The sequence below is a fragment of the Heterocephalus glaber genome, unplaced genomic scaffold, assembly GCF_053883595.1.
Source record: "Heterocephalus glaber isolate CG9 unplaced genomic scaffold, H.glaber_assembly_v1.0 deba00001733, whole genome shotgun sequence".
Classification (NCBI taxonomy): domain Eukaryota; kingdom Metazoa; phylum Chordata; class Mammalia; order Rodentia; family Bathyergidae; genus Heterocephalus; species Heterocephalus glaber.
Window position 1 is genome coordinate 9176709 of NW_028258444.1, and position 13101 is coordinate 9189809.

The 13101-nt window shown below is 37.9% G+C and overlaps 1 protein-coding gene across 1 annotated transcript in view; it reads left to right on the forward strand.

Moving 5' to 3' along the window:
• Positions 1-13101, forward strand: part of LOC106008570 (uncharacterized) — a 30168-nt gene that overhangs the window by 12969 nt on the left and 4098 nt on the right. The window contains exons 9-23 of the mRNA XM_021251558.2: positions 306-356; positions 470-523; positions 2063-2161; positions 3010-3063; positions 3858-3911; positions 4653-4706; positions 6634-6675; positions 6787-6840; positions 7481-7534; positions 8163-8216; positions 9182-9235; positions 10514-10543; positions 12269-12300; positions 12389-12551; positions 12861-12898. Of these exons, the coding sequence (XP_021107217.2) occupies positions 306-356; positions 470-523; positions 2063-2161; positions 3010-3063; positions 3858-3911; positions 4653-4706; positions 6634-6675; positions 6787-6840; positions 7481-7534; positions 8163-8216; positions 9182-9235; positions 10514-10543; positions 12269-12300; positions 12389-12551; positions 12861-12898 (887 nt within the window). The remainder of the gene's footprint in view (positions 1-305; positions 357-469; positions 524-2062; positions 2162-3009; positions 3064-3857; positions 3912-4652; positions 4707-6633; positions 6676-6786; positions 6841-7480; positions 7535-8162; positions 8217-9181; positions 9236-10513; positions 10544-12268; positions 12301-12388; positions 12552-12860; positions 12899-13101) is intronic.

Below are 13101 nucleotides of genomic sequence, written 5' to 3' on the forward strand. Positions count from 1 at the left end.
AACACTGTCTATTTCTGGTTATGATTTGTTGAAGGCAGGAAAACAGAGCCGATTTACCATATGCGCTGAGAACAGATTTTGTTTTATTTGTCTTATTTATTTATTTATTTTTGGTACTGGGGATCGAACTCAGGACCTTGTGCTTGTGAGGCAGGCATGGTGCCACCGAGCTAAATCCCCAGCCCTGAGAACAGATTTTGGTTATGGCCAATGAATAAACGTAGGCATGACACATATACACGTGTGTAGGTGCCTCCTTTGACCTAGGGAGCCACCATGATAAGGTCAGTTCTTCCATATTTCAGGCACCTCTGGGGTAGATTCCAGCACAACTGCCCCTGGAAGTTCTGGCACTGGTGAGTGAATCCTCTCTGAGATTTCTTGCAGTGCTGTGTCTTTCCATTTGGTTCACCACAGTTTTATTCCAAACTCCCTGAATCTGTTCCTTGAATGTGTTTTTTTCTCTTAGCAGCCACAACTTCCCCTGGAGAAAACAGAACAACTAGAGTTCGAACCACTGCAGGTAAACCCTGACAGCCTCCTACCTACTTCCCAGTACACAAAGTTGTGTGAATTGTGTTGGTATTTGTACCTCTTGTGAGGAGCATTTTCTAAACAAAAATTCATGGATAGCCAGAATTTAACCTAGTGACTAAAAGTCAGACACTCAAGCTCTTATCTTCTTTTCATCTGCTCCAAGGAGACTCCACTACAGAGTGAAGGTCCTAGGAATCTGTTAGTTTACTGCAAGAAAAATGTTTTTCTTTCTCTCATTGCTATCCAAAGGAAATAATTAAGTTATTGAAACTAGTCCTTAAATTTTCTGTGGGATCTAGAAATTCCTGAAAAGAATTTCTTGGCATATTGAGAAAAGCTAAGAGTTCCCTCATCCCTATCTGAGGCCATTTTCTTCTAATTCTGGGTAAAGAATTGGCATATTGATTCCCATCACTCACTAATTTCAAGTTCCAATATAGTAGCTACTGGTAAAACTCTTGCACATGGGAAGTCTAATACTTAAACAAAAGGTGATAATAGTAATCAGTACATCTAACATTTATAAGTTTCATACTATTATTAAGAAGTTTATTCAAAGTAAGAAACTTAATGACCAGTTAAGAATCATTTGTAGTTAAAATTTTTATTCTCAATTCTCAGGCAATTAAACTGGTTTGATGAATGTTTCTATTACTTTAACATCAGAGGCGGTTCTTTTTGGACTTAATAAGTAATAATGAATTTTAGATTATGCTTACCTCAGCTCATCCCTCTTTCTTGATATTGAATTCATTTTGGTTCTCTTTTAAGAAACCACAATTTAAAAAAAATTATTTATAAACTCCATTTCCTTCAACAAATCTAACAACAATAAATAATTAAAACCCCCATATCTTCACCTGATTTTATTTCTGCTGTGAATTATTTATTGTTGTGGAATTTTAAAGTAAGTTTTTATTTTGGTATAATTTTAATTAATACATAATTTACCTTGATAATACAGAGATTTTCTCTAAAGTGGAGTAGAGTTTTAAAATTTGCTTTTGAGGCTATATCATTTCAAGGGAATCAGTGTTTATTTATAAATTTGGAGTCACTTGGGCCCAGTTTCCCAAAGGTTTTCCTTTCTCAGAGGCTAACCATGGGGATCTAGATCTGTGGAGAGGAGGTACAATAGTCCTGGCTCTGAAATGGTTTCCCCTTTGAAAAAAGTTTCAACTGTATAATGTCACTGACTTCCATTCAACATAGAAACTAGTAGGGTATCTTATTTTGAAGCTCACAGTTGAAAATATACATTTTTGTTTCCCATTTTCTTCTTATTAGGAGTGACCACTGAAGCACTAGGCAGTGAGACAGGTGAAGACAGGCTGATGAGACCATCAACACTGGGAAACAAGGAGATAATCGGGGCAGGGATGTTAGTTACTGCATTACCCATGGCTTTGCAACAGCACATGCTAGATGTCTCTCCTATTGTCAGTTACAGGTGCAGGAAGTATCTTTTTGCCATATTAAGGTTAGGAAAATATAACCATGTTGTTTTATTTTCCTCCTTACATAGGAACTTCTAGAGTAGCCTCTGCTACAACAGCCACCGCTACAAGGAATTCTGCTACAACAACCTCTCTTTCAACAGCTGCCCATGAGGACACCAACTCAGGTAAATCAACCAGCTGGGAAGGACAACTGGAGTTTTCTTTTGTAACTTGATTTTGAGTCAACTTGGACAGATTTTTGAAGTCTTAGAAATGGCTCAGAAAAAAAAAAAAAAGAAAGAAATGACTCAGACACCTATATAAATCCCTGCAAATGAGAGTGGAAGTGATAATTACCTAGAAAGTTTTCTTTTCCTGTTGTCACTTCAGGTATTACCACAATAGTGACTGAAGAAAATACAGGCTTAATAAGTTTTATTTCAGGTTAACAGAAGGCCAACATGAACACAGAAAATTAACCTCAGTGCAATAGATTCTTCCTTGGGCACAAAAGTCACTGAAATGTGCAGTAATTTTTCCAATAACTCTACTTTACCTTTATGCTCAAAAGTTTTTCTCTATTCATCTTTTTAAGAGCTCCCACTGGAACATCAGTAAGTCAGGAAACTACAAGCACAGTAGATAAATATAGCAGGAAAGGAGCCTCTTAGTTCCATTAAATTCCAGAGGTGGGGGTCCTATGTTGATGAATTTCCATCTTTCTTTGGCTTGGGGATAAAATTATGGATGAGAAAATGTAAATAGTTCACCACCAGTTTTAAAAGCCCAAATTCCTTCCCAACTTACCCTCACCCCAATGGGAGGAGCTCACCACTTCCCTTAGTTAGCATCTGGCACCACACTTGCACAGATTTCAAACATGGTTGAGCTGACCACCTGGTGAGAAACCCCACAGGATCTTCTCTAGTTGTGAAGTATCTCTCACAATACAACTCTCAACAAAAGTACATTCTTCATTGTCCTCAGAATGCTAAATCCTTGTCACCTCACATTTTTCTTTCTTTGCTCTTAGGAGTTACAGCATCCTCTAGAGGTGGTACAACCAAAGAAGGTGGAATGAATACTGGTGAGCTCACAAATTTCCTAACTTCTCCACTTTTCAATTGTAAGAATGGTGACATGCAATTTCAAACACTTTCTAGCAGACTATGTGCCAGATACTACCCTATACCTTCTACTTAGTTCTTTTATTCCTTACCCCACACTCTGAGGTGAATACTATTATTTTTTACTGATTTTACAAGTATGAAAATCTATGGCTCATAGGTACTGACTTGCCTAAGGTCCTACTGCAAGTAAATAGATTTCAGCTCAGGTGGTGTGGATCCAGTCTCTCCTATCCATGGTATTACATTACCACTACACAATACTACTAAATTTCTTTGTCACATTTCTATAATATCAGTACTTTATCCAAATGAAAATGTAGGTAATCAAATGTGACTTGTTTCTTCTTCTGGAAGTATCTGGTAGCCAACTCACTGGCATTCAACCAGGTGAATAAAGGAAGATACATTTATTTCTCTGACATCGAGCCCAGGCAAAGGGATGTTGTCATTGAATCCACCACCAACCCATACTGTACCCCACTACTACTAACTTTATAGTGATACTGAAGCATTATGTCAGCACACAAAACAATTCTGGAACAAGCTATACCTGAAAATGATGTTCTTGCATGTGTTAATGTGTTTATTGTGACTTAGAAGTCAAAAATGGAAAATGTACTTTATCATGACTGGATGCCCAAGAAGGGCTTTCTGCTGCTCTCAAGTCACCAACAGTCATTGTTGGCCACACTCTTGGGATGATAAACATATTACTTTGATTCTCTCTCTCGCTTCCTCTCTGTGACTTCAGGCACCACTGGGACAGTCTCTGGGACAACAGTTGCATCTGAAAGTTCCAACACAGGTAAATCAATAACTTAACAGAATGGAGCTTCAGTTATGTGGTGCTTCTGAATTCACTTCTCCTTTTCTCCTTTCACTTAGAAGCTACAACTTCTCTAAGAGGTGTCGGAACCCCAGAGATGAAGGTTAAAACAGATGAGCACTTGCCACCAAATAATTATTGTTCTCTTTTCTTAAAGTACATTGGTTATAATAAACTCAGTGGAAATTATACCCAATTTCTCTAAGTACAAATTGGCAGTATGCTAACACGTTACCCTATGAATTACCTTTTATAAATTTGAAAGAGAGTGGCATAATTAAGACCAATGCAGGATGCATCATTCTTTCCCTTCACTCAAGAAACCCATAAATTAGCTGGGTTTGGTAGCTCATGACTGTAATCCCAGCACTGAGGCAGGGGATCACTGCAAGTTCCAGGCCAGCCTGGGCTACATAGTGAGTTCAAGGCCAGCTTGAACTACAAAGTAGGACCCTGTCTCAAAAAGAGCCCATAAATTTATTCTAAACTAATTAGGGAATCCATATTGATTCTCTTTTGTGGTTTTTGTTACCACTCGGATAACTGTTGCCACAACCATTGCCCCTGAGAGTTCCAAAAGACATGCGTCATCAAAGTGGTGGAGAGATTTGCCTTTGAACTTCAGAGGACCTGATGTCTCCCATAGAGATACAACATAACAGTGTTATACAGTTCCTCAAATATCTGCATTCCATACCACTTTTTCCTATTTCTTCACAGAAGCTACAGCTTCCACAGAAATCAGAGCTACTACTGAAGTTGGAAGGGCAACTGGTAAGGGAGTTTCCCTTTCAGTATTTTGGGTTCTCAGTGGTCCTCCAAATTTGTGGTAGATGATGCAGGGGTGAGAGATGGGCTGAAAGAGGGTTTTGTATTTTATTTGAAGAGATAATATGTCACTTAAACCAGGTTTGGGTCTTTGCTCTTTAGACTGATTTGCTCCACACACCAACTTTTTAGATGTGATTGATTTTATCAAGCTCAGAATGATGTATTACTCTCAGTCCTCTATCCATCTCATTTTGTAGGAAACACTTCAGATTCAGCTAGTGTTTCCAGGGGCCCAGAAAATTCTAATCCTGGTCAGGAGAGATGATTAATTCACCTATTTGTGCTTCTCAAGCATAAAACCTAATCTCATGAGTTTAATCCTAATTACTAAGGTCCCAACAAATTTAAACTATTTTTAATAAACCCTCTATCCCCACCATGACATCCTCAAAGTACCATGGAACCAAGTCAGAGGAAAAGCACTTCCAGGCAAAGTGCTAAACCACAGCAAAGGAGTCCAAATGAGAGTTTTTCATATTGGCTTGATAAAAAGAGAATAAATTTAAGAAAACATAATATTTGCTTCTCTTGCACAAAGAGGACCTTTTACTTCTTATAAGAAGCATGAACTTGTTCAAGTTCATGCTGTTATCAGGGTTAAAAAATCATTACTATGATATCTTGATCTGGTTCTCTCCCTCCATTTCACTATCTCACAATTTCTGTCTTTTCTATTTCAATTCAAATGGAGTATCTTCTTACCTTGCACCTGTTGCTAGAAATTCCACTGTGGATTAGTCAATTATTGAGGAAAGCTCTCTATTAGTATTTCAGGCAAAAAGCTATCTTCTTAAAAATATTTTCCTTTAAATAAAAATAAAACTAATTGATAGAAAACAAGATAAGTCAGATTTTGATAGTTTGTAAAATGCTATAGGCTTCCTGATACTGATACCCAGGAGAACTGATAAGGATTCATGGAGCCCAGAAGGTGGCTCGTACTGGAGATAAACATTTGTCAGCCTTTTGTTACAGATGATTTTGCCACTGTGGGTGCCAGTGAGTTTATTAAGGATAATCACAGAGTGGGCAAAGACAAAAGAGCCTGAAAAGGGGAGACCTTTTGGCTTAGCAGTTGCCAATGTGTTTGCCTTAGCCTAACAGAATGTTGGAGCACTGAGAAATACTGGGAGAACAAACTGCCTATAAATTAGGAATTCAGAATCTCATATTAAATTTGTAGGATCTGCTGGGATTTTCCAGAAACACATTTGGTGAATGAAACTCATGTTTTTTGAGAACTCAGCCTCATAGCAAAAAACCTATGAGAGTAGAAGGGAAGAAATATCTTGAAAGATTTAAGATATCCAAATACTCAGGCTTTTCCATTACTTAACCTTTATGAGATGCTAGAATGATTCCAGGGAATTGAGGTACCAGAAGTAAACAGGTAAGCATAGGAAACCGAAAAAGGTGAGGATAAGGAAGGCCTCATCTCTTTGATACTAACTCTGGGACAGAAGGATCCCAGAGGGCTAAAGGAATACAACACCATAGGCAAAATCATGCAATTCCAAGTCTTAGGACAATGAATCCAGGTGCAGAAGTATATTGTTTAACATAAAAAAATGGACTGACCTCAGGAAATAATCTCTGTCCAATTAGACAGACATTGCAGCCACACCTGTAATCCAAAAACTCTGAGAGGCTGAGGAAAGAGGATCAAAATTTTAAGCCTAGATGGGACAATGGAGCAATTTAGTGAGACCTTGGTTGTGCACATCAAAGAAGGGGTGGTCTGGGGATGTAGCTCAGTGCAAAGGACCTCAGTTCAATCCCCAGTACCAAAGGGCAGGAAGGAGGAGGGAAAGAAGGAAGGAAGGAAGTTGTTATTCACGTAACCCTCCCCTTTCTTTCTCTCCTGTCCCAGGTCCCACTGGGACTACAGCCTCACCTGGAAGTTACCACACAGGTAAGTCAAATCCCCCTCTAAATGGCTCTGGGGACAAGATTGGGAGCTACCATGTGATTTTTATGTTTGCAAATTCTTCATCTGCTCAACTTTACTCCTTTGTTCTCAAAGAGGCCACGACTTCTAAGGAAGATGTTGAAACCACCAATGCAGAAATTTCATCAGGTAAATTTTGCCAGATTTTGAGTTCTTAATGATTTTTCAATTGAGTTTCTTGTATACAGACTGTGAATGAAAAGTGAATGTGGCTGCAGAGTGATCACTTTCCCTTAAGGAGAGATCTGGCGGCCAACCTCCAGTATGGAGTTCTTGGGTTTTCCTAGAAGACACATTATAGGTTTAGTTCTCTGGCTACATCTGTTCTCTATTCCATTTGTTCTGCCAAGCAGTGAGTCAGTGCTTCCTAGGATCATGGAAGTTACTAAAATAGAAGCAAATCATTTTGCAAATTGATGATTGTTAATCACAAGCTCAGACATTTTTTTCTGTGTGGAGACCCAGAGATAAGTCAATGGAAGAAAATCATGTGTTTATAAGGAAGAGTCTCTCATTTATTCATCAGTGTGCAGATGATTCTAGTGCTAGACAAGTGGATGGATGACACAACTGTGACTTTTCTCCCATACATCCCCTTTAAACATGTATTTATGAGAGGGGCCTGGGGACACAGAGCAGTTTTACCATCCACTGCAAGACAGTGTGTTCAGTTGTTTTCTATTGCATCAGAGAAACAGGAAAATATGACCACGTCATAGTCTTAGGATGGGAATGGCTTTGTGACACTTATCCTTCTCTGTTCCTATAGGCACTCCTGGGAGAGCAGCTGGGACAACTGGTATCCCTGGAAGTTCAAACACAGGTAAGTACAAGTGGAGTAAATGGCTCTAACTTTAATGCTTACAAAATAAATTCCCTCTCTGGAACTGACTGTAATTTAAGTAGCAGTCCCTACTTCATACTTCTTTGCTTTACTGAAGGTTAAATGAGTGACTGCCAGGGACTTAAACCTGTTGGTTTGTCATCAACTGCTTGGGCTGGGGATTTAGCTCAGTGGTTTCACCACCTGCTGCGCAAGCGCAAGGACCTGAGTTCGATCCCCGGTGCCAAAAACAAAAAAACAAAAAAAACTACTAGCCTGTACTCTGACATAGGGGAATATTGGGGGTAAAGGCCTAGGATGTAGGGTTGAATCTCTTTGGGGAATTTACTTTTTCTAGCTTTCTTTTTTTTTTTCCTTCTGTTTGTCCAGAGCTTAGACCTGGGCCCCCAGTTAACATAGTGAAGACTCCCAATGCAAAACTGCAAAAAAGGGAGTATAGATAAGGCATACATCTAAGAGGCCTCATCTGCCTAAGGGATTTTTCTTTTCATGCTTCTCAAAGGGGCTCCATGTACTACTGGTCAGCAATTTCTCCTCCTGATGTTGCTCTGTAAAGGCAGGCATAGAGGCTGTGCTGACGTAAAACGTTCCTCCTTTGTCTTTGCAGGAACCACTGTGATACTGAGCAGAATCCCTGGGACATCAGCAAGTCCCCACTCAGGTAATAGAAGGGACCACCCTGAAGGAAGGCTCAACATTCTACACCCTTTAACACCAGGGTTTCAGAGAATGACCATGTAACTTTACAAAGGACTATCAAGCTTCAACTATAAAAGAAAATTTTCACCATACAGAGCTAAAGAGGCAAAGAAGGCTTTATTCAAACCTATTGCAATAGGGATCAAGGCCATTTCAAGAGAAGGGCAAGATTGCACTAAACCCCGCTAAAACAAACAGAGAGTCTAACTGCTGGGGTGAACTAGTGGAAAATACTGGAGTTCATTGGGATTGGGGGGGTGGGCAGGGGCGAGAGCCATGCATGGATTAGGTTAGGCCATCCGCTGGCTAACTGGCATTTAATCTGGTCAGAGTTAGGCCCCCAGTCTCCCACAGAGACCAAGAGACTGAGGGACTTTTTCCTCGTAATTGCATTTCCAAGAAGTGGCTCCTAGATCCTTGACAAAGATATTCCTGAGTTGCAAGAGTCAGGAGTTGAAGATTTCAATCTTCAAGTGGTAGAGGAAACATTGAATTACAAGTTTTCTAAGGGAAATATAAGAAAATAGAAGAAAAGAATATAAGAAAAGGGAAGCCAGGGACTTGTAGCTAGGAGAAAATCTGCCTAAAAATTAGTCAAGTTGAGGGGAACATTAAGTCATCTTGATCAACACAGATATTTCCTCACACATTAGTATTAGTGTAGAAGGAAAGAATGTATAAGAGAGTACTAGGAAACCAAGTTCTAGAAGTGAAAGAGTTAAGTTTAAGAAAAGCTCTTGTCACTTAAGGAGGATGGAGAAGTGGAAGTCATATAAAAATCTTCATCTCTGTGAATGGGAAGTCGCTAGAGATGTCCTCCCATTTCAGTGATAGAGTCCTGAAATGGTATCAGAGTCCTGAGCATGTAGGATGCCTATGGCCCATGATCCTTCCCAAAGGGCATTATTCTTCCCTTGTTCATTGTAGGTACTTCCAAGGACAGAGCTGAAACAACCACTGCTCCTGGGATTACTACCACAGGTAAGTCAAAGAGATAGAAATGAAGGAGCTCTTCTTGCAGCATCTCAGGAAACAGGATGGCTTCTCTGGATTACCCATATGTCCAGGGACCGGTACTCAACGCTCTTGTCGCTCTGTTAGCAGTCACTGCTTCCATCGGACCCAAAGAAACTGTAGGAATGGGAGCACAATCCGGTGAATGCTGGCAACATAGCCTCCTCAATAATTAGCGTGGCTTTGGGGGTGCAGAAGGAGTTCCCCATTGCGGGGTGGGATGGTAGGAAAGAAGCAGGAGAGAGGAACATAGAATGAAAAGATGGGTGGGTTCAGGAATCAAGCAAATTTTGGCAGTGAGTATTTGGAGTTTATGAAGTATTTTAATTTTAAAATGCAATGCAACTCTATCCTCATACTACTTGAAATCTCATTCGGAATTTTATCACTAATGATATGATCAGTTGTTTTTGGAAATAGTCATGTGGAAGTTAAGAGATTATCATTTATCAGCCTATTACTAATAAATTTGATGATCTTATAGTTGTCGTAAAGACTTTCTGGTGTATTTATTCTTAATTGATGATTTCCCTTGCTCATTTCTGGTAGTTTGGTAAGCATGCATGATTATGAGCCATTTTAGGGTACCAGAGCAAAAATATAGAGACATTTAATCCCCAGACTTTCACATCTTTCTCTTGGAGTCAAACATAGAGAAATTTTGCTTTCTTTACAACTACCAGCCTTTGGGGGAGGGTGAACACAAATAATTTTATTTTTAGCAGCTTTAAAATAGAATTTGAAATTTTTGAGTAAATTGTTGAGTTGACCAAAATCTGTGATATGCTGATGCTCAAAAAACATACATGTGACCAGTTTAAAGCATTTAGTGGGGATGAAGATAGAACAAAGTAGTAGTATTCGAGAATATACAAAGAAGACAAAAGTTCTTAAAGGATTAAAGATATTTACTAAACCTGAATTATCCTTTTCTTTATTTTGTTGCTGTATGCATCAGAAATATTTTTCAAGAAAATTTTGAAAAGTTTGAAAAGTTTATTTTGATGTTTTGTCCTTTCAACTTTCTTATTTTTGTGATATTAAAACTTGAGGTCCAAAGGAAGTATTCTGTAGTAGTGTTCTTAATTGCCACGAGGAGCAGACAGAAGAGATAGATGTGAATATGTCTAAGACTGGCTATGTGGCCATTTCTTCAGCAATAGAATAATGAACTAGGTAATTATCCTTTCCCCAGCATGATTCCAAGAACTTCAGAGACTTATTGAGTTTTCTATTTTTATGCAGGATGTTCAGCAACACTTCCACCAGCTCCAGGTAAGAACACCTCCATTAACACAATCATTCAGCAGTGCTACTTCCTGTAAATCAAATTTCATCTGCCAGGCCACTAAACCACTAGCCATGAAAATGTTGTAAGTTGAAGTGGATAAATACAGCTTTCACTCACCAAATTTTTCACTCACAAAGAATGCACCCAAAGAAAACAAGTATTAGTTTCTTGAACTTAGATTTATTTCTTTATGTCATTATAAATCTTGACCATAATTTTGTCACTGGAAAATGAAGGTTTGAAAAAGTAGATCATTCTGACTTTTTAAAGGGTTAAACTGTAGCAAAAAATATTCAATTCAGCCAGAATTTAGTAATTTAGAAAATGGAGTCCTCACTATTCTGAAGATAATGTGATAATATCTTATAGTAAATAGGAAAAAATACTAAAAAATTCTCTAATCTTATTATTTAGTAAGAGAAGAAAGATCTTTTAATGAAAAAGAGATCATTTTCAGTTGAGTTTAGCTTTCAAATTTATTGCTTCTTTCAGTAGTAAATTTCACAGAAAAATTTGTATTATATAAGAGGTGCATGTTGTATGTCATATATATTGTATATTTTTGATGTATTACTTTATTATAGTATTGGAATTTGAGAACAATATGTAGATTAATTGAGTGTAGATTAATGGAAGTGAGATAAAGCTAAAAGGTGGTGAGTCATGGTATGGGAGGCCTTAAAAACTAGAATAAGATGTTTATTTTACAAGACTAAGAAGCTATTAAAAGTTTTTAATTAAAGCAGTGCTAAGACTTGGACCTTAGGAAAATTGCTTTACCTATGGCAAAAGGAGTTGATTATATCAGAAAGAGATCTAAGCCAGCTTAGTATTATAAAAGATAAGAAGGTATTGGAGTAGTGTGGTATCAAGTAGGGTAAAGAAATGAAGGATTAAAATGAGGAGGAAGGTATAAGATTTGGCAGTAGGATAGATCACAAATGATGGAAAGGAAAGAATCAAAATGGCTCCTAAGTTTTAAACTGGAATTATTGAAAGAATAAATGTGGTTGTTAAGAAAAAGCTAGTGTGGAAGATAAAGCTAGTATAGGGGTGAGATGGCACAATCTCTTTTGTGTACTTCAAGCCTGAGGTTGGGGTACTGTCTGTTAGGTAGGGAGGGAACTGAGTCCACAGCTCATGAGATGAGTGAGTTAAGACTGAACTGGAGCCAGAAGTATGAGAGCCAGCACCTAATTTTATAGCAAACATTGTGGAAACAAAATCTGCAGAGAAAGTATAGAGATAAGAAGACAGGAGTTTCCCCTGATTAAATCTAAAGGAAGAAGAACATTTTCACAAAGGTCAGATTTAATAATGTCATCTGTGGCAAGGAACTTAAACAACTAGAAAGGGCCTTTGGGTCTGGTAATTATAAAGTCTTGTGACTTTACAGAATTGTAGAAGTATGAATCAGACTATATAACAGTTAAACAGTAGTCATAAGATTCATTGTCCACTCCCAGGAGAAGTCAGGAATTACCTTTTGCTGGGATTTATAAAAATAGGACACACACACTTCTTAGGGACAATTTGCTTGAAGTAGGTGGATGTGATTTATCCACCTTTAGGCACTGTATAATCTTCCATAATTCTGTCACTCAAATCCTGGTGCCAATTACAGTATTGGCCACCTGCTGGTTATCTATAAATAACAGATGGTTGTATTTTGCCGAATCTAATTAGCATTCATCATTTCATGTTAACAGTTTGTCATGGTCCACTGGGAGAAGAGAAATCTGTAAGTACTCGGTTTTGCTGTACTATAATCCACATTTGCTTTCATTCCTACATTTGCATAGAAGTCTAACCTTGGTTTCTATCTGTAGCCTGGAGACACTTGGACTTCTAATTGCTACCAGTGTATCTGTACTGATGCAAAGGCTGTAGACTGTCAACCGAAGGAATGTCCCTCTCCACCCACATGCAAAACTGGAGAAAAGCTTGTCCTGTTTAAATCTAATGGCACCTGCTGTGATATTGGACTCTGTGGTGTGTATGCATGATACAATATTTGGGTTCAGTCTGTTCATTGTTTACTTATTTACATATTCAAGAGATGCTTGTTAGGCTATTATGTGTTATTATACACAATAGTAATGTGATAAATAAAATAGATGTATTATTCTTCCCCTTAAAACTTAGTATCTTTGGAATGAGGGAAACCCAATATAATCAGTAGATTAAATGGACCTTATATTTTGAGGAGAAACATAATTGGTTGATAAGTAGGATCTCATCTACAATTTCAGTTTTATAAAAGAATTTATTTTAGAATAAAAATTTGTATTTATTTTTCAGAACCAAGGACATGCTTATATAATAACACTGACTATGAGGTATGGCCTTTTGCTTAAAATATTTTTATTAATATAATCATATGAATAAATACAATGCCAAACTACACCATGGGTCTTTCAATTTATAATATGAACCCCCCAAAAAACATTGGTAATAATGGAATAATTTCTTCATTTTTCATGTTAATTTTCAAAGGACTGTCAAATGTAGCACTCACCATGGCTCTTTTCAAAGGGGGAAA